This window comes from Cuculus canorus, chromosome 14, assembly GCF_017976375.1.
Source record: "Cuculus canorus isolate bCucCan1 chromosome 14, bCucCan1.pri, whole genome shotgun sequence".
In the NCBI taxonomy this organism is placed as follows: domain Eukaryota; kingdom Metazoa; phylum Chordata; class Aves; order Cuculiformes; family Cuculidae; genus Cuculus; species Cuculus canorus.
The window spans coordinates 9,101,928-9,127,630 of NC_071414.1; the positions used below are offsets into that span (position 1 = coordinate 9,101,928).

Genomic DNA, 25,703 nt, shown 5'->3' on the forward strand with positions numbered 1-25,703 from the left:
CCCGTAACGCTGGACAGTGTTGTTGTGACTCAAGTGCAGGACCCGGCACTTGGCCTTGTTGAACCCCATACAATTGGCCTTGGCTCATTGATCCAAGCCATCCAGATCCCTCTGCAAAGCCTTCCTTGCTCTTATTATAGCACCCTTACTTGTTATTATTCATGAGACAAACGGCAGTCTGGTTGCACAGAGCACCAAAGTCAGAATGAGGTGAAAGCCTCCTGCTGGCCACGAATCATTAGCCAACGCCCAGGGTTATGTTGGCAGGAAACTTCCATGCGTGCTCACGTCTGCACCTCACACAGTGTCGGAGAACAGTGCCCACAGCTATGTATACACTGTGCCTTACAACAGGGACCGGGCACCACTGTTGGGAAAAACAGGGACTGGGGACTCACTGCTCAAATACGTATGGCTTTTCTTTTTAGAATTTACAACTGCAGCATCTTCTAAGGTATCAAGCACAAGTCCGATAACAGAAAAAAGCATAAATATAATCTTTTAATAGTGATAAAGAAATCCCAAAGATTTTACCATACTTGATAGAAAATTCTTGTGCTAACAAATCTCTAGAATAACACTAAGGCACATTGGCATTTAAAAATTACAATTGGTACAGATCTAACAGACAGAGACAGTGTAAATGAGAGTCAACAACATGCAGAGGATACATCCCATAGCTGATAGTAAAACACAACAAGAAGACTGACAAACCACAACTCATCACAAATGTTTTAGGTGAGCACAATACTCAATGTGAAGCTGATGGCAACACACACATCACCCCACACTGGGCGCAAGGCAAGGTCCATGTTAGCAAACACCCATCCAGCATCGACTGACACCACAGGGCAAGTTGGTTCCCCAGCACCACGGGTTCTACCACCAGCTGGGGGGAACGTAGGGCAATCTTTTATGTATACCAAACAACTTCTCCACGTTGTATTCCAATAAACTACTTTGAAAACTGGTTAGGTCAGCCAACCCATGTGAACTATTTCATTCCTGACATCCTGTTTGGTGAAAATGATTCTCCAACTTGAAAAAGCTACTCCAGGTGAAATTTGCCCTTTTTGTTTATTCTACAAAACATTATATTACAAATACCTAAAATTATTCTGAATATAAAATATTCTAAACCTCATGCCCCAGAACACAGTAAGGTACCAGAGATGACGGTCAGGGTCTCAGGAGGCTGACTGACAAAAAGCATCATGTGCTTACGAGAAAAAGTGAGGCTTCACTCCTCTTTAACCATGTTTCAGCTCCATTTCAATTATACCCAACATGTACTTCCTTAAGTCAAAAATTAGACATAAAAAGCTTGGACTGAAGTCCAGCAAAATGTTTCATTTTCTGTTCCTGTGGAGTTCTGAGATCATTTGGGAGGTGGGCTGAGAGCGAAGTGCTTTCAGAGCTGGAATTCAAATAGCTTTGGCAGTAAAGCTACTCAATGGAGATTTGAATCTCCATCCAACGCCGTAATATTTTGTGTATTTGCACAATAGAGGATAGCCATAAGCCTTAGCTTATACAGTCTCTAGAAAATAAAATATAAAGGTACTAATTATACTATGAACTAAATATATATATATAAAAAATATTTGCCATTTTATTGAACAAGAAGCCTCACTTTTAGCATTGTAATGATCTCAAGAGAAAAACCAGGACTCGGAATTATTTCCACTTCAGGTGGAATTTGACTGAAACATTAAAGATCAGGTAGTTTTTTCACATGAGCACCTGATGCTACAAAGGCTTATAAACATGACAACCAAGTGCAAGCAATTCTTGGGACTCAACAAGGTCATTCACAGTGCAAAGTCTGCACTAAAGACATTGCTCCTTTTATCTATGCCAGCATAGTAGAAGTGCAAAGCCCTTCTAGTGTGGACAGTTACATCAATACTGAAGTCTTGCACTGGTACTCTACAGTGAGACTCAGCAAAGAAAATTAAGCTACACAGACACAAAGCACCTTGCATGGCACGAGCAGCAGATGACTGCAATCTGCGTCACACCTTCCTTAGCCATGTCGGTAAAAAAAATAAAATAAGGAAAACATGTAAATCACCTCAATCATTTAATCACTTTTCCAAAGCACGCAGGAAAAACCCACACAAACACGATAAATACGATAATGCCCTAAAACAAACTGTTTGTCTGAAGAGTTTTGCCCTCAACTCAAAGGGTTTCCTCTTGTTCCAGTTTCTATGGTCTTCCCCTACACCAGCAGTCTCCCACTGCCCAGCTGAGCTCCTCACCGTGCTGGGAGCACAGGGAGGTTAAGGTCAGCGCTGAGCCCAGGCGAGCCCTGCGCCTCTCCGTGTGCAAAGCCAGCACAAGTACTCTGCACCATTTCTGGAGCAGAGACATGGAAGTGATGTGACTTCAATCTACTTCAAAGCTCTTCAAACCAGCAGCACAGGTGATGCGAGTAGGTACCTAAGTGCGGTGGGGAACAGCAAGTTAGCACAGCCCTTGGGTGAAAGGTTCAGGGAACAGAACCTGAGGAGGTGGGCAGTGCTGCTGGTCTTCTCAAGGGAGTACTGGCCACAGAAAGACAGGACTCTACCAGGTAAGCCTAGATCCAGGACCTGGAACAGGCAGAGTTCACGGCCAAGCTCAGCACAAGGCTGTGGGAATCAGCTGGGTATCAACCGGCTTAAAATGCCAGTGCAGCAGCCAGGATGCTTTCCTGCCTGTAATGCCTCACTTCTGCACTTCAGAATCGTCAGCAGTGGATTTTAATGTCTTTTGGGACATGCCAGCAGATATGAGCGGAGAAAAAGGAACGGCTGTGTTTCTTCCAAAGACAGGGAACCTTTCCATCCATCACGGCAGCCCAACGGGGAAAGAACGCAGCTGCCATGGAAGTTCTGCTGCCCTGGCTGGGAGAGCTGTGTGCGGACTAAGGTTAAAATGAGATAAAAATTAATAAGCATGAAAAGCGAAACCCTTTAGTGTAGTTTGGGACAGAGACTCACGCAGCAGCACTGAGCAGGAACCAGTCCCTGTGTTATTATTGCACTCATTATGGAGAAAGGCACATGGCTGCGTAACACGGAGTCACAGCAGCCCTATAATAAAGACACCGCCTGGTTAATCTGTCATCTCTGGGTGGCACCGTTAGTCCCGTCGCTAAACAAACCCTGGCACAGCCCCACACTGCACTAAGGCCCCAGTGTGCTTGTGGGGGGATACACAGCAGTGCTCCCTTACCAGCCTCCCGCAGTCCCCTTTCTCCCAGCCTCAGAGAATCAGTGGGCTTTTGGGCTTGTTTTACACAAGTTCAGGAGCTTTAACCTTACCAAAAGAACTGGCAGGAAAACTGACACTCATTAAGGCAATGATTGTTCCATTTATAGTCAATTGTATGCAATGTCTTACAGCAAAACGCTGCAAGAAGCATCAGGAAGGTGGAAGTGGGTCTCGCAGTGATCTAGAGAGGAGAAGAAAGAGCTGCAACAGCTTATAAGGAAATCGGGACCACTAAATTGCACAACACTAAGGCTGGCAACGTCATTATAAATCGAAAAATAAGCACCATGTGCCCCACTGCAGCACCTTTCCCTGTTTTATGAAGTGGACTGAGAAATGTTTCTATGTCAAAATGTTCACACAAGTGAAACATTCATTAGTGCAACTGCCACCTTAGGAACTGACACTAATCTATCTACAGCAGTGATAAACGTAAAAAAAAGAGCCTGATATTTAGCAGGGGCCTACTAAAGGCATTTCCAGGAGTCTTTAGCATAGCTGAGACCATGTTAATTTCCATAATGCTGTGCTGTTGTCATTAATGAATGTGCTAATGATCTCTTAATTCTTTATTTAGACTGATAATTGCTGATTAGTTTGTTTGGAAATGGAGATCCACTGATTTATACCATCTTCCTTCTGGTCTGGGATTCTGAAGGGTTCATCTGGGATGAACGTTTCTGTTCTAGACAGATGCATAAAGCCAAATCCAAACATTCTGAGATTCCCTCTTCCTATAGATTACAAATTAAGCTGTGAGGTAGGGATAATAAAAAGCATAGAAGGCAATGGGTACAGCAGATTTCCCCCTATAAAATCTAGTACATGTTTTCCGCTGTTCATTTAAAACAGCAGAAGGCAGAAGAGCCCTTTCCAGGACAGAAATGGCAACATCACAAAAGCATAACTGGATTATATAGCTGCTGCATCCATCATACAGCAGCACAAGGTGTGTATGTATATATATTAATACATACATATATATATCAATATATACACATATACATGTCTGTACATATGTGTATCTATGTGAAAGAAACTCCCTTATAAAACAAATTCTCTAGGGCAACAGTTTTCAATCAGTGGTCCGTGATTCCTAAAGGTGAAACAGGATTGCTTCTAAAGGGTCTGTAAACATATTGAAGCAAAACGTGCTTCTTGCTAGTAGGCTTAAATCAGATTCATGTCTCTGTTAAAAAATTACTCCAGACCTAAAAGTGAAACAGCTGAAAAGTCAGTGGTTTAATAAAGTCCAGCCATGATAACCTCTAATCTTCACTTAATTCCAAAAGACTCTCCATTATACTGAATTCTCTGGCAAATGGCCATTATTTCTGTTCTCTTTTAACCAGGGCTGTGTGCATTAATACAGACTTACTAATACCATGACCTCTAGACACTATCTTAAATAAAAACATTAAGTTATTCTTTTGGTTGGCTGGCTGCTTCTGCTGTTGCATTTTAATATGGTTTCTTGTGTTGAAAACTGAAGGCTATATTGCCAGCCGTGGCTGCACAAACAGCACTGAGGCCAAAAAAAATGTGCTGTAAGTAAACATAAATCACTTCAGTATATCTTTTAGCTGTAATCTAAATTAATTCTCTGAAAATCAATTTATGGCTCTTTTATTGTGCTTTTATGTAAACAGATACCCAGGACCTACAAATATGCATGCTGATGGCTATGAAAAGTGTGTACTTCTTGGAAGTAACATTGCTGTTCCTCTCTTCCCAGCACAGGTAGAAATGGATTTGAAAAAACATCTTTTAATAACTAATTATTGTTTTCCCCTTCTCAGTTAGAATTTGGCTACACAAACCTATGCATGGTCACAGGTCAAAAAAACTCTATCTGAGCAGCATGGAAAGAGTATAAGAGAGAGGAGCTGTGAATTGAAAGAGGAAAGAGTCACCCAGAGCAATTTCTACTCTACTTTTATCCCACTAGTGGCTGACCCGACTCAGAGGAAGACTCCTGGCCAGCTGCTCGTTCCTCCTTCTCCTCTCAGCTGCCCGTGTCTGAAGGGCAAAGTGGTGAGAACAAGTACCTGTGGGTAGGCAGGAACATTTGCAGTAACAATGTACATGTTGGTAATCCCAATTCAGTAAATATTATTTTGCTTAGGGGATTCTTAGTGCAGAATAAAGAAGTTCTCACAGGAGGTTACTGCATTAAAGAAAAAATAACGCAGTAGCTATTTGAGATTCACCTTCTTGTATAAACATGCCTTAAGGCCGAGAAAAAAACAATATTTGCAGGTTTTGAATGCTGCAGAAGCTTTAGAATTTCTCTCTGATACTTAAGAGACGTGTTGCCTTAACAATGCCAGTTCCAGAACACATAACACATGGATCTCAGTTATGTGCTCCTTTTCAACGTATGCTACGGCCATCCTCACCTCCCCAGTATTCTAGCGCTGTAAGAAAAGAGAACCTCTTCCTACCTGGTGCTTGTATTTTAGCATGGAGAACAGGCACTCTCCACTGTTCTGCATAATTTAAAACCAAAGTACAAAGTTTTATTTACACTAATGTGGTGAAATAACGTTCAGTAAAGAATTTCTCTGGCTCCTTTTCTAATGGCTGTTTTTCTTGTCCCGTCCATATCCATTAAAATCTATGATAGATGATGCATAAAGGGTCTATGACGAATAAAACCCGCATTCACACATTGAGTCTGTGTGATGCGGATAAACTTGAACAGATGTTGGGTAATATATTTGGCCCTTTTCATTTTAGTGACTGTGATTCCAGCTGCCTGGCATATAAAACTGGCTATGAGGGACCTTTTTTTGGTTGAAACTCAAGAATTAGAAATTTTCTGTACCTAACGTTCACAATTCCAAATAGCTCCTAAATATTAGGAGAACAAACAACAGAACATAATCATGAATCAGACTTCTAAACAATCACCTCCAAATAAAATCATTCCAAAAAAATTCAAAATAAAGAGGTACATAAAGGCCCGTGTAGAAACGAGGTAACCATGTCCCCATTGCCTGGCCACAGCAGGCTCCTAGGAGACAGTGACAAAGCCTCTGGAGGTGATAGGTGGTTAGAAGCTATTCATGGAGACTTTTTCAAGCATGTTTAGGTTTCATTTATCTATCTGTCTCAAATTCAGGGAGGTTACAAAATCACCAACCAATTACTCCAGAGCAAAGATGAGAGCAAACAGTTCCTGTCTGTCATTCCTTGAAAAGTATAAGGGTGTGGTGATTACAAACAACAATGCCAGAACAAGAGACAAGAAATGAGTTGTCTCTCATTATTTGGCTGGACAGGATGCCTAGACTACTACAAAATCCCATCCCATCCATAAAACCAGGGATATAAAAGTTCAGCGCTGATGATCAAAACTCAGAGGGGAACTGAGACACAGAAAGTTCAAGACAGAAGAGAAATGAGATGAACAACCATATGAAAACTCTTAGATTCACAGACTGGCCATAATCAAGTTAAGGATTGCCTTCATTCAGTACCACATATTCAATCACAATATCCAGCAAGTAAATTTAAAGCATCAAACCAGATTGCATAGTAACTACTGCGTTAACACCAACCCTGCCCCCTCCTATCTGGGTGTATATACATTGCATAGACATACAGACCCACAGCCATTTTTTCCCAGGCTTTGTTCCAACTTGCTGCCTTTCCACAACTAGTTTTTAGCAGCACTGGTCCCACTGTGACCCTGTGCACCCAATGCAAAGTCCACGGCCTGGTGCACGCTGTGGAAGAGAAGGTGGTCCTCCCCCTCTTTGAAGAATTCTCCTCGGATCAGGGAACTCCTCACTGAAGGATTGCACTGGGCCAGTAGCACCTGGACATCTATCTCCCCATACTCCTTGTAGACTTCTTTGAGTGTGCGTATTCCTGCTGTGTCCAGAAACTGTACTGCACAACAGTCAATCACTATTGTATGAAACCCCAGAGGTTCAGAGACAAAATCCATGGAGATGCTGGTCTGCTTGCCACCAGAACCCCCCTCTTTCTCTTTAAGCATTCTTTTTGCTGCCTTTTTTTTTGCTGCCTTCACCCAGACTGGATTGACCCCGGTTTGCTTGTACAAAGTGGATTTAAAGCACTCTTTGTTGATGTAGTAGAGGGGTGCTTCAAAACGGAACACCATGATTCCTGGCTTGGTTTGCAAGTTCTTGTAAGCAGACAGGGATTCATACGTTTCAGACTCTGCCACCCAGCCAAGCAGCGGTGCTTCTGGTCTCTGAGTTCGAAAAATGACACAGAGCATAGAGAAGCAAACACCAACCAAAAGGCCAATCTCTGTACTGATCAGCGCTGAAGCTAGCATAGTAACTACCCATATCACTGTGTCCACTCTGCTCAAATGCCACATTTTTGGCAGGTCCTTGAACTTCCGCAGGGCTCCTCTGAGGTTTACAATGGTTATGACAGCAAGGACACATTTCTGAAGGGAATAAAATAAAGGCGCAATCACAAGGAGGACTAAGAGGATTACCAAACTAGTCACCATGCCAGACATCTGTGTCCTACAGCCTGTGGACTCTTTGACAAGAGTCTTGGCAAGAGCTGCGCTCGTTGTGAAGCAATGGAAGAAAGAGGGAATGATGTTGCAGAAACCAATGGCGTACATTTCCTGGTTGGCCCTCACGGAGTAACCATGCTTCTTGGCAAACATCTCCGAGAGAGAGACAGTGATGGCAAAGCCAATAATAGCTATAGGGATAGCATCCAAGGCCACATTAGGAATCAGGTTCCAGTCTGGAGGGCTGGGTGGCAGAAAACCAGTTGGGATGTGTCCAGCAATGCTTGAGCCGTAAGTCTCTCTCAGGTTGCCAAAGTGAGATGCCAGAGTAGCTGCTATAACCACAACCAGTTCAACTGGTATTGGAGCCTTGAGTCTGGATTTAAAATGTTCGTTAAGCTCTTTGCTTGGGATAAGTACAAGAAAGCACAAAAAGCTGGTGATGAGATCACAGATATTGGTCTTGTGTATGTTTCTGAAGATATTTATCCACGTGGTTATGAGGGAGCCGATGCCACTGCTCCGTGGAATGTTTAGGCCCAGGAGATACTTGGCTTGTGAGGTTAGGATGGTGAAGGAAGCACCTGTGACAAATCCACTCAGCAATGAATCGGAGAGGTACACTGAGACAAAGCCCACTTGAAAGAAACCCATGGTCACCTGGAAGGAATCAACCACACACAACATATTAGGATGCAAATCTCGCAGATGTCATCACTGTGAGGCTCTGGAGGGAGATGAGATTAAAAAAACCACTGCGGATGACCCTGGAGGGCAAAGCATGGTCTGATTATGGAAAACAGACTTCAGTATTCAGCCGCTCCTGGTACACTGTGCTACTGAAATGCATTTCTAACACAGAGCAGGCTTCTTTGGAGATTTTCGTACTCTGAACTTGTTTGCTCATTCGTTCAGTTGTAACTTCTAGGTACCCTAGCACTCAAAAAAGAAAGCCCAGGGAAAAAAAACATTTGAAACACTGGCTACTTTTGCCGCTTCTCTCAAGTTCTTACAATCTCTGTGAACTCTGCAGGGATCCAAAACTTTTTTGTTTGTCTGCCTTACACTGGAGCTCACAATCTGCAATAAAATTACAGCTCATGGCATAACAGCTGTCCTTTGCACTGCATAAAGCGTGGCGCATCTGACTCAGAAATGATATGAGCTGCAAACTCTTGTGATGCAGATTATATAAGTAGAGATAAATTTTTAAAGTGCCTTGTCATTCATTTTATTAATGCTAGTTGGACAGATAAATCCTCGGTGCTTCCTCATGGGAATGACTGGTTTTATGGATACCCATTCTACACGTGCATCTTCACACCTGGTAAATGTCCCTTTCTCCCCATCAACCTTCATGCCAACTGGAGCATGGACTGTTTCACAGCAGTTTGCTTGAAACCTTTTAATTCCCTGTGCCAGCCAACCATTTTCTGAAGACTGCAGGCCAGAACTTACAGGTATTACACTTTTAAATAGTGTCAATTTGATATACGCAATTAGATAGTTAAGGCAATATAATGAAAGCTAGGATCATGGCTGGAAACTTCTTACGAAAGACAAAGCATTACTGAAGAGAAGGAGGTTTGGGACCTGGACTGACTGGACACTGGCTCAGAGCCAAGTTCTAAAAAAGGTTCTCTCACAGCCTTGGTAATTAAGTTAATTAAAAGTTTTTCTACCTTTAAGGCATTAGCAATAATGTCTTACCTAGTTACGGTGCAGGCAATTGGTGTGAGCAGGCTTACTTTTTACTATTTGATTGTACAGTTCCTGATACAAAGAATATGTGATTTTGGTTGGAGTTTCCAATAAAGAAATATTTGAGGGTGTAAAGACCTACTGGTTAGCAGGCAGAGAGACTGCAACTGGAACAAGTCTAACACTCGGAAGGACTTAGTATAAAATAATCTGACTTCTTCACATAAGGAAACTTAATTTTACTTGATCTTGCAAAGTATATTAAGCACAATTCACAACTCCAAAACTGCATCCATCCTACGGCGATGAAACACAAAATGCAGTGCACCTCGCAAGTCACAGTATATTTCTGAAATTACTCAACACTAACTTACAGCACAAGAAAAAGTCCCAGGCTGTGTCCAAACCCAGTGTTTTAAAGTATCACAGGTATGTTTCCTTGTCTGCCTCTGTAGAGTCTGATTAGCTATCACCCTGGAGGTCACTGTAAGAATAAATTAATGTGAACTCACAAACTGAAATACCATGGCTCTGCAGTACCGTTAAAACTACATCCAATCCGGTTAATGCATAACACTCTAAAAACAAAGACATCTGCTATAATTTCAGCAAGCCGTGAACTCTAGGAAGTAAGGAGAGACGAAGTGGTAAAATATTGTCGAGTAATATATTTTAATACAATAATAATTAAAAGTTTTATTTCAAATACATTTTATCATCTCAGTAGTTTCCTTTTCATTCAACAGCACTGTTTTGCCTTTGAATGGGCAAACAGCAAAGTTTTACAAGGACAGTGATAAATAAACTGAAGATACTTTTACTGTCCAGATTATTTTCTTTTTAAAGAAAAGGCAAATGACTGAAGTCTGGAATTAAAAGCTGACACACCCTGTGCAATGGAGACCTAAGCTATCAGTCAGCAAAGGAAAAAAAATGCTTCAGGCCACAGTGAGGAAGGTGCTGAGCAGATTGTGTGAGAGCAGCAGGCGGTTATGTGCAGGTAACCCAATGGAGTAGCAATGCAAGCACAAAATGCTGTTATGAAAAGGAGAGGACACAGCGGACTTTCTTGCAGCACAGTAACCGGAGACTTCCAGCCCTTCCCGTGTCCACTCCCCTGGGGTGCAGACTGAGGACACGTACAAGCCTAGCAGGCTGTTCATGCGGACAAATTATCTAAAGAAGAATTAAAAGTATTTCCATAGAATACCTGTTTGTCCACCTCCTCTTACCTGATAAACTCCAGCTATGAAGGTCATGGTGGCTCCCACAGTAATTGCATAGCAGCTTTTATCACAGAGCAGCTTCTGCAATGTCTGATTCACAGGTGAAATAGTGGTGTTTACATCCTCTGCTGTATCTGTGAGGACACTGAGTGCAGCTGGCTCTAAGTCATAGCCAGCTCTCTGTACTTCACGATCCACCACTTGTCCCACCATCAGACAAATTACACCGAAGATGCCAACTGAGATATGGCGGGAAGTTCCAAATATGAAATAAATAATGCTAGCGAAAAAAGATGTATAAAGGCCATAAATAGGCTCCTGTCCAGCCAAGAGAGAATAGGCAATTGACTGTGGAACTAGTAAGACCCCCACAATCACACCAGACATTACGTCTCCCAGTAGGTACTCTTTTAGTTTGTATTTAGGAAGCCACTGCAAGACAGGGAAGAAACTGAAAACATAGTCTTTAACTTTCGCTGGAGTGCAGCTGCAAGTTTTCCTTGCTTGCTTAACCACAAGTGCCTTCATGCTCCTCTTCTTCTCTTGGGGTTCCAAAAACATTCTGTGATGGAAGCTGTGGTTAGCATTGTCTCCTTCTGGCAGTTCAGTCACTGAATGGACATTGTTGAGTTCTGTCATTGCTGCCATCTCAAGTACTCCCTAAAAACATGAAGAAGGACCACTTGCGTTAAACCATAAAGGAATGCGCAACATGAGACTTTTTAATAGAGTGAATACAGTATTTATGAAAAGCAAGGGCGAAAAGTCTTAGTTCAGCATATGGAGAGCAACTTCCAAGCAAATCTGGAAAGAGATTACCCACTATATTCCTGTTAAGCAATGAACTACCTTCCTTAGGAGGGAAGCTGATATCCCACAGAATAAAACTACTGCTGGCAGTGTTGTGAAATGGAAAAGAATGCAGCAGCATTGTCTCTCTGGGAGGGTTCCTTGATAAAATCACTATCTGCAGCCTGTTCCACCATGCAGAGATGGACACAGGGTTTATTATAGTCCAACAGTCACTTCAATTCAGTCACTGAAAATTAACTACAATTGGTATACCTAGCATCGCATAGCTTGGTCTAAACCTCATTTACATATTTTTTTAAAAAAATGCAGTGATTACACCTGTCAAATATTGTCATGATTTGTTACCTAAGAAGATGCAATCTTTACCCATTGGTTTTATTTCAGCCAATGACACACTGCAAAGAATGCTTTTCACAGTTTTTAAAAGCTGGTTTTCAAGTAAATTACATCTGACCAAAACAACACAGACAATTGGAAAACATATTAATGGGCACAATGAAAGGTAGGTGTAACAATTCTGCTAGAACGTTTGCTCTAGTACAAGCTGCTTACAAACAGCAAACAAGGTGATTCTATCAAGGCACATTTAATACCGGAAACACATTGCCTGTGGATGTGAAAGAGCAAAGTCTTGACAAGGCAAGCCCTAATGAAACTTGATGATACCAGTAGTGACTGCCAACAGTGATACACCACTCCCCATTTCCAGAAAACATACCCAGCCCTCCAGAAAACTCTCTTTCAGCCACAATACCTGGTATTACTGTGTTGAAGTCAATTCAGTTCAGCCAGAAACCTACTCACAAGCAGCTATAAAACATTCACTGCTACTGTTACTTCAGTGCAAGTCTCTCAAAGAGGCAAGGGGAGAAGTGAGTTCACCTGTGGTGGTTGAACATCTGTTTCTCCTGCAGTCAGCCCATTACAAGGCACTGATCCTACAGCTATGCAGAGAGGAAATGCCTTCTCTTAGACCTCGGTCTAGCTGGCTGGAGTGCACAATTTTCACTCTTCCATTCCAGGCCTGATGCCATCATATACTGGTATACAGGGCTGATACTTGGCACTTTGGATAACAGTTTACACACAGCCATAGAATAATTATATGGTTTGGGTTGGAAGGGACCTTATAGATCGTCTAGTTCCAAGCAGCCCACCAGCTCAGACAGAGATGAACCATCTTCAGTTATTCAGGCTAGAAAAACAATAACAACCCAACCACCTACTGTCTTAAAATAGCTTAAAGTAAATGACCCTAACCATGTCAAAAGAACCCACATGAGAGCAGACGGAGCTAGAATAATTAACGTTTAGACTGACTTCTCTTTGCAAATAAAAATATTCAGATTTTTGTAGAACAGTATTCCAGTTAGGAAGCAATTCAGCCAAAATAATCCAACTCTTCCACCTTACACCATAGCATCCTCCCTAGAGCTACCAGGCCACAGCATGCAGAGGGCTATCTAAACGCAACACATAGGACAGAAGTCAATAGATAGCCAACAGAAAATACCGGCATCAGAGGTTTGCTTTTTATCTGCTGCACCAGCTGGGACTCCCCAAAGTTGTTTTCATTCACTATAGACCCAGAGCCAGCAAGCATCTCTTTGGTGGGTGAGCTTCTGCAACCTTTCAAATAACCAAATACAGCTCCCTCTCTGCTAGCCTGACACTGGCTGCTACTGAAAGAGAGCAGTGCTTCAGAGATTTCTTGGCTCCAAAACTGCGCAAGATAAGGGCTGTGTGCCTTCCTGTTATGATATCATTACCTCTACAACTGATGTTCTGTCACATGCCAGGACAGACTGAACAGCATCGCCAGGGCTCATGCTCTGTATGAGACACCATTAATACCAGCCTTTCGTCCTCCACACCTACTGCATATTTCTAGCAATGCAACAATGCTTTTCTCTAGCTCCTGCCCTGTTCCATACTCCCATATCTCCAACCCTATGCCTACTTCACCTGAACTGAGCATGGGGTCTGCAGGGTGGCCTGGAAACCAGAAAGATGAAAATACCTCTAAGAACAACTGGGAAGAATGTGCCTCTCTGTGGCTGCTGTTCTGAGGACAGGCAGAGGGGATGCTTAGGGAAAGTCAGACTCCAAAAGAAGCAAAATAAAGCTTTAATTCACTGCTGGATTAGGCGAGACCTAAGCGGAAAATTCCATCGTTTGAACTGAAGTCCTGTTTCTGGTACCAATGTCCTTTTGGTCCTGGCCCTTTATAACTTGTAGAACTGAGAGTTTTGGACCTAAAGATGAGTCCACTGAGAACTCTAACGCATACATTTTTAGGGCTAAATTTTCAAATGTATTTATCAGCCTCTATATCCATCCTTGTTAAGACAAGTCTACCACCTAGTACAATGGAAGGTAAGAGAAGAAAGCGTCAGTGTTGCCTACCTGTCTTCTTGATTATTCTGAACTTTTATCTTACAGCCTCCTGGCCATGCAAAATGACTATATTGCACACCTATATACACCTTGCAGTGACAAACTTCCCTTGGATAATGCCTACTAGTTCAGTATCTTTAATGTGTTTTAGAATAATTATAGGCTCAGAAGAGCTGTAGGAAGAATTAGGATCTTTACAGTGAGGAAATGGGTACTGCAAGAAGGGACACAGTCAAGATCACATAGTGATCACACTTGGAGGAGAACCCATGCCCACCTTCCAGATATCTAGTCTCACCTACCCATACCGTACTGCAAAGTCCACTCAGGGATTATTTATAGCACTTACCAAAAAAAAAAGCAACTGCTACACAGTGGGATTGAAGTGAATATAGCATACAAATCATGTGCCTGCAGCACCTAAGCACATTCTGTAGTTGTATTCGCTCAAGCAGTTTTATTCATTTCACAAGCACAGAGTTAAAAATCAAAAGCTTTTCACCCAAAGCTCATGGAATCAATACCATAAAAGCCAAGGGAAAAATTCACCCCTATCTACTTTTTATGTGTTGCAAATTTCTTGAGTGAGTTTGTTTTCTAAGGTTTTAGTAAATATTTTAGTAATGAAAATCCTTCTGATTCCCCTTTCCCTCACTCAGGACTTGCAGACAGCTCACTCAAACCTGGGCAGAGAGGCCTTAAGATGCCAGGGAATTCCAGCATGAAACCCAGATAGTTCGGTTTAGTTCTGTGCGGTGCCACAGAACGTCTGCATAGTAGATGATACCCAGGTTTTTTTCCACTCATGTCTAGACAGTAGAGAAATGTTCTAAGTAAAACTCTTCTTGGCTACTAAACTTTAAGCACATACTGGATCTTTGTGTTGACCTGCATGACAGCTTTCTCTACGTGGCATGAAAAGGGTCTTTCATCACAGTCCTGCCTCTCGCAATGTCAGGACACTAGGAAATGACAAAATTTCCAACACTCATTTCACCCTTCTCTGCCTGAAAGCTTTTCTCTGTGTTATATTTGCCGCTCTTTAGCCCGAGCTCGCCCAGTAAAACTGGATTTGGGTCTTAAAAAAAAACCCTTTGGTTCAGTATACTGAAAGATACGCTGTATACTTAACTTGGAAAAGGAGCTTCTGTGCTTTTTATTTTGAAAGCTGCTATGTTCTTACAACTTATTTGTATGCCTAGAATTCAAATCTATCAGCTCCTTTTGGCCTGAGTAAGATCTTCAGGGGGTGTCTGATTGCTACAAAACTTTACTGAAGATATTAAAAAAAAAAAAAAAAAAGCCAACAGCGCAGAACTGGGGAAATTTCCAATGTCCCTCTGTTATCAAGTGACTGCTGTAAAGATACAGGGAGGTACTGCATTCCTGAGATCTGATGACTTTTATACACTGTTTCTGGATTCCATCTGTGCCTTTTTACTGATCCCATGTCATAGCAAAGGTGAGCTAACATCTGCTCAGCATCTGTCTTCAAGGAAGCACTACCTGAGGCACAGGGCCTCACTGGTTCAGATTAATTTCACTTTACAGATCACAGTCACCTGGACAGTAAGAGAATAATGGATTGTAGAGCTCACTCACCTGCCGAAATAACATATCAGAAGCTTAAACTTAAGTCATGATTTAAGAGTGAAAACAAAATCAAAAGAGTCTTTCTATAACACTGCTCTCAGTTCTCCAGATTATTTTTCTAAGTTTCATGTGCATGAGTCACCACCGCACACTATCGCTAACCTACTCTCACGTACTCACTTGCTAGACATAAGAAGTTGCATGCACTTAAATATAAGTGCATATATATGCATATATATGCACATATAATGCATAAACACATAACCTGAAGAGACATAAATTATTTTTGAAGAGACATAAAGAAGAAGCAGGTGAATCAGAAATCAAAGTTCCACTTAACCAGAGTTGGGCTACTGCCTCTGGGTCCTTGGAAAATCTCACCCCAGGAGTACAAAAGGCAAACCTATCGCACCATTTTGATAACTAAATCTTTGTCCTTACTTTCGTTGGACAATAGCCTTTTACAAATAATCTCGTAACTGTTGCGGAGCAACAAAGAAGTTCAATATTGCTATGATAACACCACGATAGGCATTGGAACAGCACTGCAAGTATCTTGGAAGAACATTCAGATTTTTGACAAAATCCTTAATATCCTCCAACAAAACAATCAAACTACAGACATTTATTTCAACAAGAGTCTTAAAATAGTATGAATACGTTTAAGCAATGTATTTAAGCTTATCATTGGCACAATAATCTCCAGCCTTTAACTCAAGTGAGAAAACCTGCAAAGCCAGACAATAAAAAACTTGCTTGCATGAAATAGTTGATCTCCTACTTCAAATGCCAATTCTCCTGAGCGGCAGCAGCAAAGCTGCCTGCCAGCCTCACACAGCCCTCAGCCTCTTTGGGGAAGGTCCCATGGAAGCTGGCTCACCTCCGAGAAAGCAGCTGTGCAGCGAGTATGGCAGTTACACTGCCCTGCCCAGTCTTAAGCGGATCCCTCTAGAAGCCAGCCGGCAGGGGCCTCGCACAGAACTCCAGCAACTCCCCTCCGAACCAGATTTGTGAGGGAGAGTTTGCTCACCAGTATTTCCAGCGAGTCTTTTCTATGTAAGGACCCTCCTGCGCCCTTGCCGCTAGCTAGCGAAGGTGAAGCACTGAAGAGCTGTTTCAGGGCAGTGAGGACGAGCAGAGGAGGTGTTTCCTTGAGGAATGCTGGGAGGGGTGCAGGGCAGCCAGCTGCCTGTGCCAGAGTTCTGTTTGGCTCCAAACAGAAAACCACGCGCGGGGTTTGCACCGGATAAGGGAGTGCTTAAAAAAATGGAAGTTTTTTTAAAAAATGCAAGAAGAACATAGAGCAATAATAAACTCACACACTTTTTATACTCCTGAAATTGCTGAGACCTTGTCAATGACTTTGGAAGCCCATCACCAGCACTCAGGTTCCCAGGGGAGCAGAAGGGTGGTCATCAGCTTGCAGCACAGCAGCACTGCCCTCGCACCCAGTGAGCAGAACCTCCTCTCACAGCAAGCGTTCTTTTTCATTCTCATAGAATCATAGAGTGGTTTGGGTTGGAAGGGACCTCAAAGGCCACCCAGCTCCACCCCCGTGCCACGAGCAGGGACACGTCACACTGACCAGGCTGCTCAGAGCCCCATCCAACCTGGCCTTGAACACCTCCAGAGGTGGGGCAGCCACAGCTTCCCTGGGCAGCCTGTGCCAGTGCCTCACCACCCTTATGGTGAAGAAATTCCTCCTTATGTCTAGTCTAAACCTGCCCCTCTCCAGTTTATAGCCATTCACATCACCCCCGACCCTGTACCAGGGAACCCTGTGGAGCCAGGGGTGTCACAGACATAGAATCATACAATGGTTTGGGTGGGAAGGGACTTTAAAGCCCATCCAGTTCCACCCCCTGCCATGGGCAGGGACACATCCCACTGGATCTGGCTGCTCAAAGCCCCATCCAGCCTAATCTTGAACACCTCCAGGGATGGGGCAGCCACAGTTTCCCTGGGCAACCTGTGCCAGTGCCTCACCACCCTCATGATGACGAATTTCTTCCCAATATCTGATCTAAATCTTTCCCCTTTTAATTTAAAGCCGTTCCCCTTCATCCTGTCCCTGCAGTCCCTGACCAAGAGCCCCTCACCAGCTTTCCTGCACCCCTTTTCAGTGCTGGAGGCTGCTCTAAGGTCTCCCCTTCTCTTCTCCAAGCTGAACAAGCCCAACTCTCCCAGCGTGTCCCCACAGCAGCGCAGCTTCAGCCCTCGATTGTAGAATAGAATCATAGAATAGAATCATAGAATAGTTGGGTTGGAAGGGAACTTAAAAGACTACCCAGTTCCAACCCCCCTGTCATGGGCAGGGACATCTCCCACTGGCTCAGGCTGCCCAAAGCCCCATCCAACCTAACCTTGAACACCTCCAGGGATGGGACAGCCACAGCTTCTCTGGGCAACCTGGGCCAGTGCCTCACCACCCTCATGGTGAAGAATTTCTTCCCAATGTGTGATCTAAATCTTCCCCCTTCCAATTTAAAGCTGTTCCCTCTCATCCAGTCCCTGCAGTCCTTGAGCTTTCCTGCACCCCTTTTCGGTGCTGGAGGCTGCTCTAAGGTCTCCCCTTCTCTTTTTCCATACTGAATAACCCCCATTCTCTCATCCCGTCCCCACAGCAGAGCAACTCCAGCCCTCAATCATAGAATGGAATCATAGAATAGTTTCGGCTGGAAGGAACTCCGTGATCAAGAGCCCCTCCCAGCTTTCCTGCACCCCTCTTCAGTGCTGGAAGCTGCTCTGGGGTCTCTCCGGGCTGCAAACCCCCCCGCGCCCCGTGTGCCGCTGTGCCCCCGCCCGGAGCTGCCCCGCCCCGCCGCGGCCCCCAGCCCCGCACTCACCGCGCACCACGGGCACAGCCGGGCCGGCCGGGCGGAGCAGCTGCCGGCTCCGCCACCAAAGGGGCCGGGCCAACCGTGCCACCGCCCTCCACAGTCAGTTCTTCCTTCCTAAGGAGTGTCAGGAGCGCTCCGAGTCACCGACCGCCCGGAAAAGCGGAGTGCGGAGAGGGGCTGGCAGAGCGCGGGGCGTGAAGCGGCGGCGGGGCAGCCGAGAACAGGCTGCAAAGATAACCCGAGGGCTGGAGCACCTCCCGCCCTGCCTGACAGGGATGGGCTCGTTCAGCCCCGGGAAGAGAAGGCTCCGAGGAAAGCTTAGAGCGACTTGAAGAGGCTACAAGAAAGCTGTGGAGGGACTGTTTACAAGGGCTTGTAGTGATAGGACTGAGGGCAATGGGTATAAACTGGAGAGGGGCAGGTTTAGACTAGACATGAGGAGGAATTTCTTCACCATGAGAGTGGTGAGGCACTGACACAGGTTGCCCAGAGAAGCTGTGGCTGCCCCATCCCTGGAGGTGTTCAAGGCCAGGCTGGATGATCTTTAAGTTCCCTTCCAACCCAAACTATTCTGTGATTCTATTCTATGACCAAGGGCTGAAGCTGCTCTGCTGTGGGGACACGCTGGGAGAGTTGGGGTTGTTCAGCTTGGAGAAGAGAAAGGGAGACCTTAGAGCGGCCTCCAGCAGTGAAAAGGGGTGCAGGAAAGCTGGTGAGGGGCTCTTGGTCAGGGAGTGCAGGGACTGGATGAGGGGGTGTGGCTTTAAATTGAAAGGGGAAAGATTTAGATCAGGTATTGGGAAGAAATTCACCTATAAGGGTGGTGAGGCACTGGCACAGGTTGCCCAAGAAAGCTGTGGCTGTCCCATCCCTGGAAGTGTTCAGGGTTAGGGTGGATGGGGCTTTGAGCAGCCAGGTCCAGTGGGAGTTGTCCCTGCCCATGGCAGGGGGTGGAACCAGATGATCTTTGAGGTCATTTCCATTCTATGATTCTGTGATTCTATGATTCTGCTCCTTACCCCACAGCCCGCAGTGGCCCAGGTGGCTGACAGCACCCTGGCTTGTATCAGCTATGGTGTGGCCAGAAGGAGCATGGAAGGGCTTGTCCCTCTGTACTCGGTGCTGGTGAGGCTGCACCTCAGATCCTGGGATCAGTTTTCGGCCCCTCAGCACAACAAGGACATTGAGGGGCTGGAGCATGTCAAGATAAGGGCAACAAAGCTGGTGAAGGGGCTGGAAAACAAGCCTTATGAGAGGCAGCTGAGGAGACTGGGGCTGTTTAGTTTGGAGGAAATGAGGCTGAGCAGAGACCTTTTTACTCTCTACAACTGCCTGAAAGGAGGTTGTGGCAAGATAAGTGTTAGTCTCTTTTCCCAAGTAACAAATGATGGGACAAGAGGAAATGCTTTCAAGTTGTGCCGGGGAGGTTTAGATTGGTTGTCAGGAAAATTTCCTTCGCTGACATGGTTATCAGGCACTGGAACAGGCTGCTCAGGGAAGTGGTTGAGTCACCGTTCCTCCAAAGACTGGTAGACAAGGAACAAGACTTGATAATCTCAAAGGTCTTTTCCAACCAAACAATTCTATGACTCTTTGAAAAAACACCACCCTGAAACACAAAACAAACCAGAGGAACTCTAGTGAAGTTTAACTTCTTTAATTTCTGTTTCTGTTGATTAAGTCACATTCACGCTTTTAAGTTGGAAGATTAGTTGTGTTGGTAACTTCAGATAAAGTGACCTTAAACGTTCCATGGCAGCCACAGCCAGGGAAACTGTATCAATTTCTGATAGAGAAGATGTCCTCATTTTGCTTTGCAGTACCAGTAGCATTTGCAAAAAAACCAGCCTTTTACAATCCCTCAATTTTGTTTGCTCCATATCTGTTTGGGAGGTACTTAAGCTGGGAAGGACAGAGGATCTTTCACACTACCAGTACTGAAAAACACCAGGTTTTTGTTCAGTACTGTTTTTTTTTTTTTACCTCTGGACTGGAGGTTCAAGGTCAGAGGGGCCGTACCCAGCCTTTCCCTGCTGCTTGCACAGAAAAGCAGACATTCTCTGAAATTGAAGATTACCTAATATTTGCATTTCAGGTGGAACATCAAGCTGCCAGAAAGCCTGTCAATAGTAGCCAGAAAGAGACACCAGCTTATGTCCTGCAGAATCCCCGCTTGTGTCTTTTAGTGTAAGGCAAATACCTTGAATCTTGCTGTAGAAACAGAGAAATTTGCAATAGTAAACATTTACCCTCTCCACAAGGATTTAACTAGATGTCATGGTAACGAGGACAGGTAAGTTGCAAAGGAAATAAAAGAGTTCCTTGGCTACCCACAATCAAAAGCATTAGTAGCCCTGACTTCCCAATCCTCCTAAGGATTTCCACAGGAGTTTTAATTGAGTGTGAAGTATAAGGAGACTGCAAGACTACCAGTGTGACAGAAGTGACATCTATGACGAAGAAGAACCTTTTGTGTAGGAACTGTTGAGAATCCTAATAAGAAACCACAAGCCCAAGTAACAGGCGTTACAGCATTTTCATTGTTGTTCTAGAGGCATTGGCTGTGGAACATCTTGGATTATGAAATACATCATGTCTTCATGGAAGAAACTAGGAATTCATATCTTCTTGGAACACTTTTTTCTGAATCACTGCTATTATTAGGGTTTGTTTTCTTTTTACTGTACACTGATTTTCTTAAAAGTGGGAGAAAAAATTTCACGTAAATATTTATGGTAAGTGAATCATTTCACTCCCAACTGCTTACCTCTTCTTAAGGTATGTTAAATTTTACAATTAATGTATTTCTGTGCTAACGGAACCTTTGGTCTTGGAGAAGTGTGCCTCTAGGCTCCTCATGCTCCAGAATCTCCAGCCAAGGAACAGTGAGCTGGGTTCTGACAGTAGTGTTTTCTGACACACAAACACTATTATGTGCCATCTGCACAACCCACTCATCGTGCCTGCCAAACCTGCTGCTTTCCGTTGTCCAGATTGCCCCATCATTGTTGTGATATCAGATCTCCAGAGACCAGCTTCGCAACATACAAAACAATCTTGAAAAATGCTCTGTTTTGTTCCACCAGGCACATATTGCTGGGCAGCCCCTACAGCTGAGGAAGGCCTCCCACCTTGCCTCTTGCCCAGCAGCTCTCATACAGCTCCGCTGCACCCTGGTTCCCCCGGCAAAGAGCTCTGTGAGCTGCACAGGATGGTCTTAACATTCCTCACTGCACTGCCAGTAAAACCCCTTTGCAATGGCTCTCGTTGGTTCTCAGTCCTCTCCAGGCTTCCAGCTCTGCTTTATCAGCCAGCAGATAAAGGCCCCCTTTGATTTTCCCCAGCTCTCAGCTGGTTTATGCCACCTGGCTCCTAGGCTTGTGTGAGGACCTCCTGCTTTTGGTAGTCTTCCTACCACCTCCCTGCCTACTACCTCGGTCCTGCCGGCTGTGGTAGGACAGACTGGCTATGGTGAAAGCAGCTAAAAATATGTTATTTTCTCTCTCTGTCATTCATTCCCTGCACAAGTTGCCGTCCACTGATATTCAGGCCTACATTTGCAAAACATTGCATGCAGTTCGATGTTCAAGGAGATGGAGAAGATGGGAACAGCCAAGCTTGCTACCCAGAAAGTGAGATCTCATGCATATCAAAATGATACAAACCTGCCCTCCCTATGCAGGCAGCCTGTCTGGTCACCCAAGTAAACATTTATAGACAGGAAATAGGGACAAAACACAAGTAACATTAAACTACCTGGTTCTTCTTGAACTTCAGCCTTTGTAGGGAGCAATCAGGGGCCTTAGGTCAACCTTCTTCAAGACCTCCTGTGCTTTCCAGTGTGCAAAATCAAAGCAGCATCCTGGGGTTTGGTGTCTAACTTGCTGATCTTAGAAGGCTCTACTGTCAGACACATAAAGGTCTAGATGTGGCGTGTCTGACTTAGAAAATCCATCAGACTAGGTAACAGAGAGAGGGCTGTCCTACTTTTTGAAATGCATTTTATTTGTGCATTCAATTATAAATTCAGCCACACCATGCGATGCTTGGCAAAAGCTAAAAAGGAGCCATAAAATCAGCTACTTCACTCTCCACCCTCTAATGGTTTCCATCAAGGATGAGACAAATGCCAAATGAAAATGAAGTGGGTGGAGGGGAGAGAGCATAATAAATAATGAAAGATGCAATGAATCAGAGTCCTTAGGTAATCAAAATACTTAAGCCATAAAGATAATAAACCAGAAATAAGCTGTGTCCCTATCTCAGGACTATGTATCTTACAATTATATTACTGTTAAGAAAGTGTTCTGCACAAACATCTATGCAGAATTGCTACATTCTCAGTATATGCCGTGGTTCAATATTGTCTCCTAAAGTAAAAATCTGATTAGGTGTTTTTGTGCGTTAGAAGGCTTGATTAAATAATTGCTGGACTCCAGTGTGTTTTCATTCATTGTTTTCATCTATAGTGTCCTTCACCTCTGTGCTTCCTCAAGACTAATGCCTAGAATATCAACAATACAACAAGTCTCATATTCAGAGGAGTCAATCTTTGCTAATACCATAGCAGGTAAATGTATGGGGGAAATCAACTGCACCATCAGCTTAGTATCTAACTCAGAAAATCTACCTTCCTAGATATTAATTTTCATCCAAAAGCTTTGTGAGCCTACAGCAGTATTTAAAAAAGTATTTTTTCCAATGTACTTGAAATTAAATCCTTTGCTTTTGCCATATAGCAGAAGTTACAAAGCCCTTATCTCCTGGATCACGTCTGTTATGCCTACAATCGAGTCAGCTCCTTCTGCTCTGTTTTGGCAAGTGTTTACATCAGCCCAAAATTCATGTCTGATAAGTCTGGCAGTGAAGCACTACATGCACTTTTCCCTCCAAATTAGATGCTAGGCAAATTCCATCCAGACAATTGTCTTTGTTTTGGTCAATAAGTCCCATTGGCCCTGGGTTTTAGTTATGCTAAGTACTTTAGTCTTTGTTGAATGCTATTGTTATCTGTGATCGATGCTCCAAAGGCAGCGGCACAACTGTCTAGTCAGGGATGCAGAGCTCTTCCTTAACACACAACCAGCCTTCACTTAGCCTGCTGCAGGCATTCTTCTCGACTGCTCCCAGCCCTTCTGAAAGCCTCTTGTGAATGTGACTCCATTCATGAGAACTGGATTGACATCTGCGGTGAAGGTTTCAGTGAAGACCCTTTCTAAATGGGTCACAGAGGTTTCTGCCAGGGGCTCAGAGATTCAGGAAGCTGACAGCTGGCACTGGAGGAAAGGTGAAGTCAGTAACTCATCCTCCCTGGGGAAGGTAAATATCATCATGGCTTCTCCAAGACTGTCAGAGATGATTTTTAAGAAAATGAGAATTGCTGATAGGCAAAGGGGTAGAGGGATATCCAGAAACACGCTGGTGAGGGCAGCTGCCTGGAAGTGCAGGGACTGCTCAGCACCCCGCTGCATTGCCCTTGCTCTCTGCTGGCATGGGGGAGAGTGGTGCTCTGGGTCTCCCACAGGCACAGGAAGAAAGGTTTATAACTGTTTCATTGAGAAAACACTAAACTGGTATTTCAGAAGGGGCTACAGAGGTGCTGAGATTTCCAAAGTACAGGCAACATAGGATGTGCTGTGAGATGGCGAGGAGGGAGTTGCTTAAAACACTGTGTTTGAGTACACGTCCTGCTCTCTGTAGTGATTTGCAGCAGTGCAGTAACTTGCTGTCTGCCGCAGCAGCACTGGATTGCATTGGCTGGTCAGAGCTCCTTCACCTGGGGTGAAAGCAGCAGTAAGTACCTGGCAGCCACAGAGAAGCCCAGGTAATAAAAATGCTGAGGGACAAGTTCATTTTGTTTGCCTCATCTGAGTGGTTGAGAGAGGCTGTCCTTTGGGTCACTGGCTTCAAGCAATAGGGAGCATTTGCAAAGTCACCTTGAGCTACTGCTGAGCTCCCAAAATCTGGCCATGCATTTTCTGCTATGCTGACGATTGATACATGCAGCAGAGTCAGGACTGCAGATCTATTACAGCTTGGCGAGTCCGTTTAAACCACGAAGGGAGATATTACTCTAAATCTGAGATGGATTTTGCCGAGTTTATTGTTCTTAATCCCTGCAATTCAATATATGTTGGTTATCACAAGTGACAGATTAGAGTTGTAGCCGTGAATCCTGATTTATTTAGAAGCACCCAGAACTTTAGCCTTTCTTTCTTAAAAATGTTTACCTTGGCAGCCCTAGTTTGCAGTAGAATATTTTTATCATTTGGAGAAACACCGAGGTTTTGAACCTACGTGTTGGAGCTGAAGCACAGCTAGGCACAGAGCAGCCTGCAGCAACAAGGAATGAGCCTATCTGTCCAGCAGTGTCCACAAAACACTTGTGTGTCCACAGCCAAAAGTGTCCCTTTTGGGCAGCTGACATGCATCGAGAGCTACATCTGGAAAGCACACCATGGGAAAAGAATATCTATGCGCGTGGAGGTGTGGCCAGTAAAGCAGCTTCATATGCTGCAGACCGTGGTATTTTGCATGGCTCTTTGAGCACATTGTAGAGGTGTTAAAATGTAGCTTCGAGGCTTACTGCCCTGGTTTCATAGGAGGATAATGAATTCTTTGCTACAAAGATCACTTGTGTTAAATGTGATAATCCAAATCTGTGGCAAGGTCTTCAACAGCTTTCTACCTCTGCCATCTTTCTACTTCAGCCATCCACAAACAATGCTCTTAACAATAAATTCCTAGAGATGGTATGAAATCAGACAGCCTTGCTAATCTGTATCTATAGCCATTTATTTGATTCTCCAGCCACATAACGACAATAGTCACTACAATTAATAGCGCATGAGTATCATTAGTGCTATGAGATGTTACAGCAGTTGGAGATTTTCTTATGTTCATGTTAATTCTTAGCACTTCTTTTCTAAATTTGCATAAGCTGCAAAATTGCTTTTAATAGCAGGTATGCAGGGGAGGTCAAGACACTTGGCAGTCCCCATTATAAGAGGACGTTTTTGACAATATTTAACTTTTTCTTTCCATGTCAGTTCTGACTTCTTTTTTCATCTCTCCCTTACTTCTGGGCATATGTGAACCATACACTTCGTTCACACCTGTCACTTAGCATGCTGAATCATTTCTGTTGGTTTTGCGCTGTGAGCATAGATGAGTTGGAAAAGCTGCACTTCCTGTAATAATAAAGTAATATTTTATTTCTATGTTAGTAACATATTTGACAAGTTACTTCCAAGTACAGCTTTGTATTGCCTTAGGAAAAAATATTTCTTTCCCCTCCTCTGTTTTGAGTAACTGTCTCATTCTGTATCGAACACAGACATTAACATGTCTGTAAAAGACTGAGCT

General features: G+C 43.9%; 1 protein-coding gene across 8 annotated transcripts in view; it reads right to left on the bottom strand.

The window, feature by feature from the left end:
- Positions 1-522: 522 nt before the first annotated feature.
- LOC104068743 (sulfate transporter) overlaps positions 523-25,703 on the bottom strand; it is a 31,903-nt gene continuing 6,722 nt past the window's right edge. Inside the window, exons 1-3 of one of the 8 annotated variants that reach the window (XM_054079547.1) lie at positions 18,345-18,430; positions 10,702-11,355; positions 523-8,428 (exon numbers count right to left, since the gene is read on the bottom strand). In XM_054079547.1, coding sequence (XP_053935522.1) covers positions 6,923-8,428; positions 10,702-11,343 — 2,148 coding nt within the window. In that variant the 5' untranslated portion in view covers positions 11,344-11,355; positions 18,345-18,430 and the 3' untranslated portion in view covers positions 523-6,922. The other 7 variants (XM_054079548.1, XM_054079550.1, XM_054079549.1 and 4 more) reach the window with 7 other exon arrangements.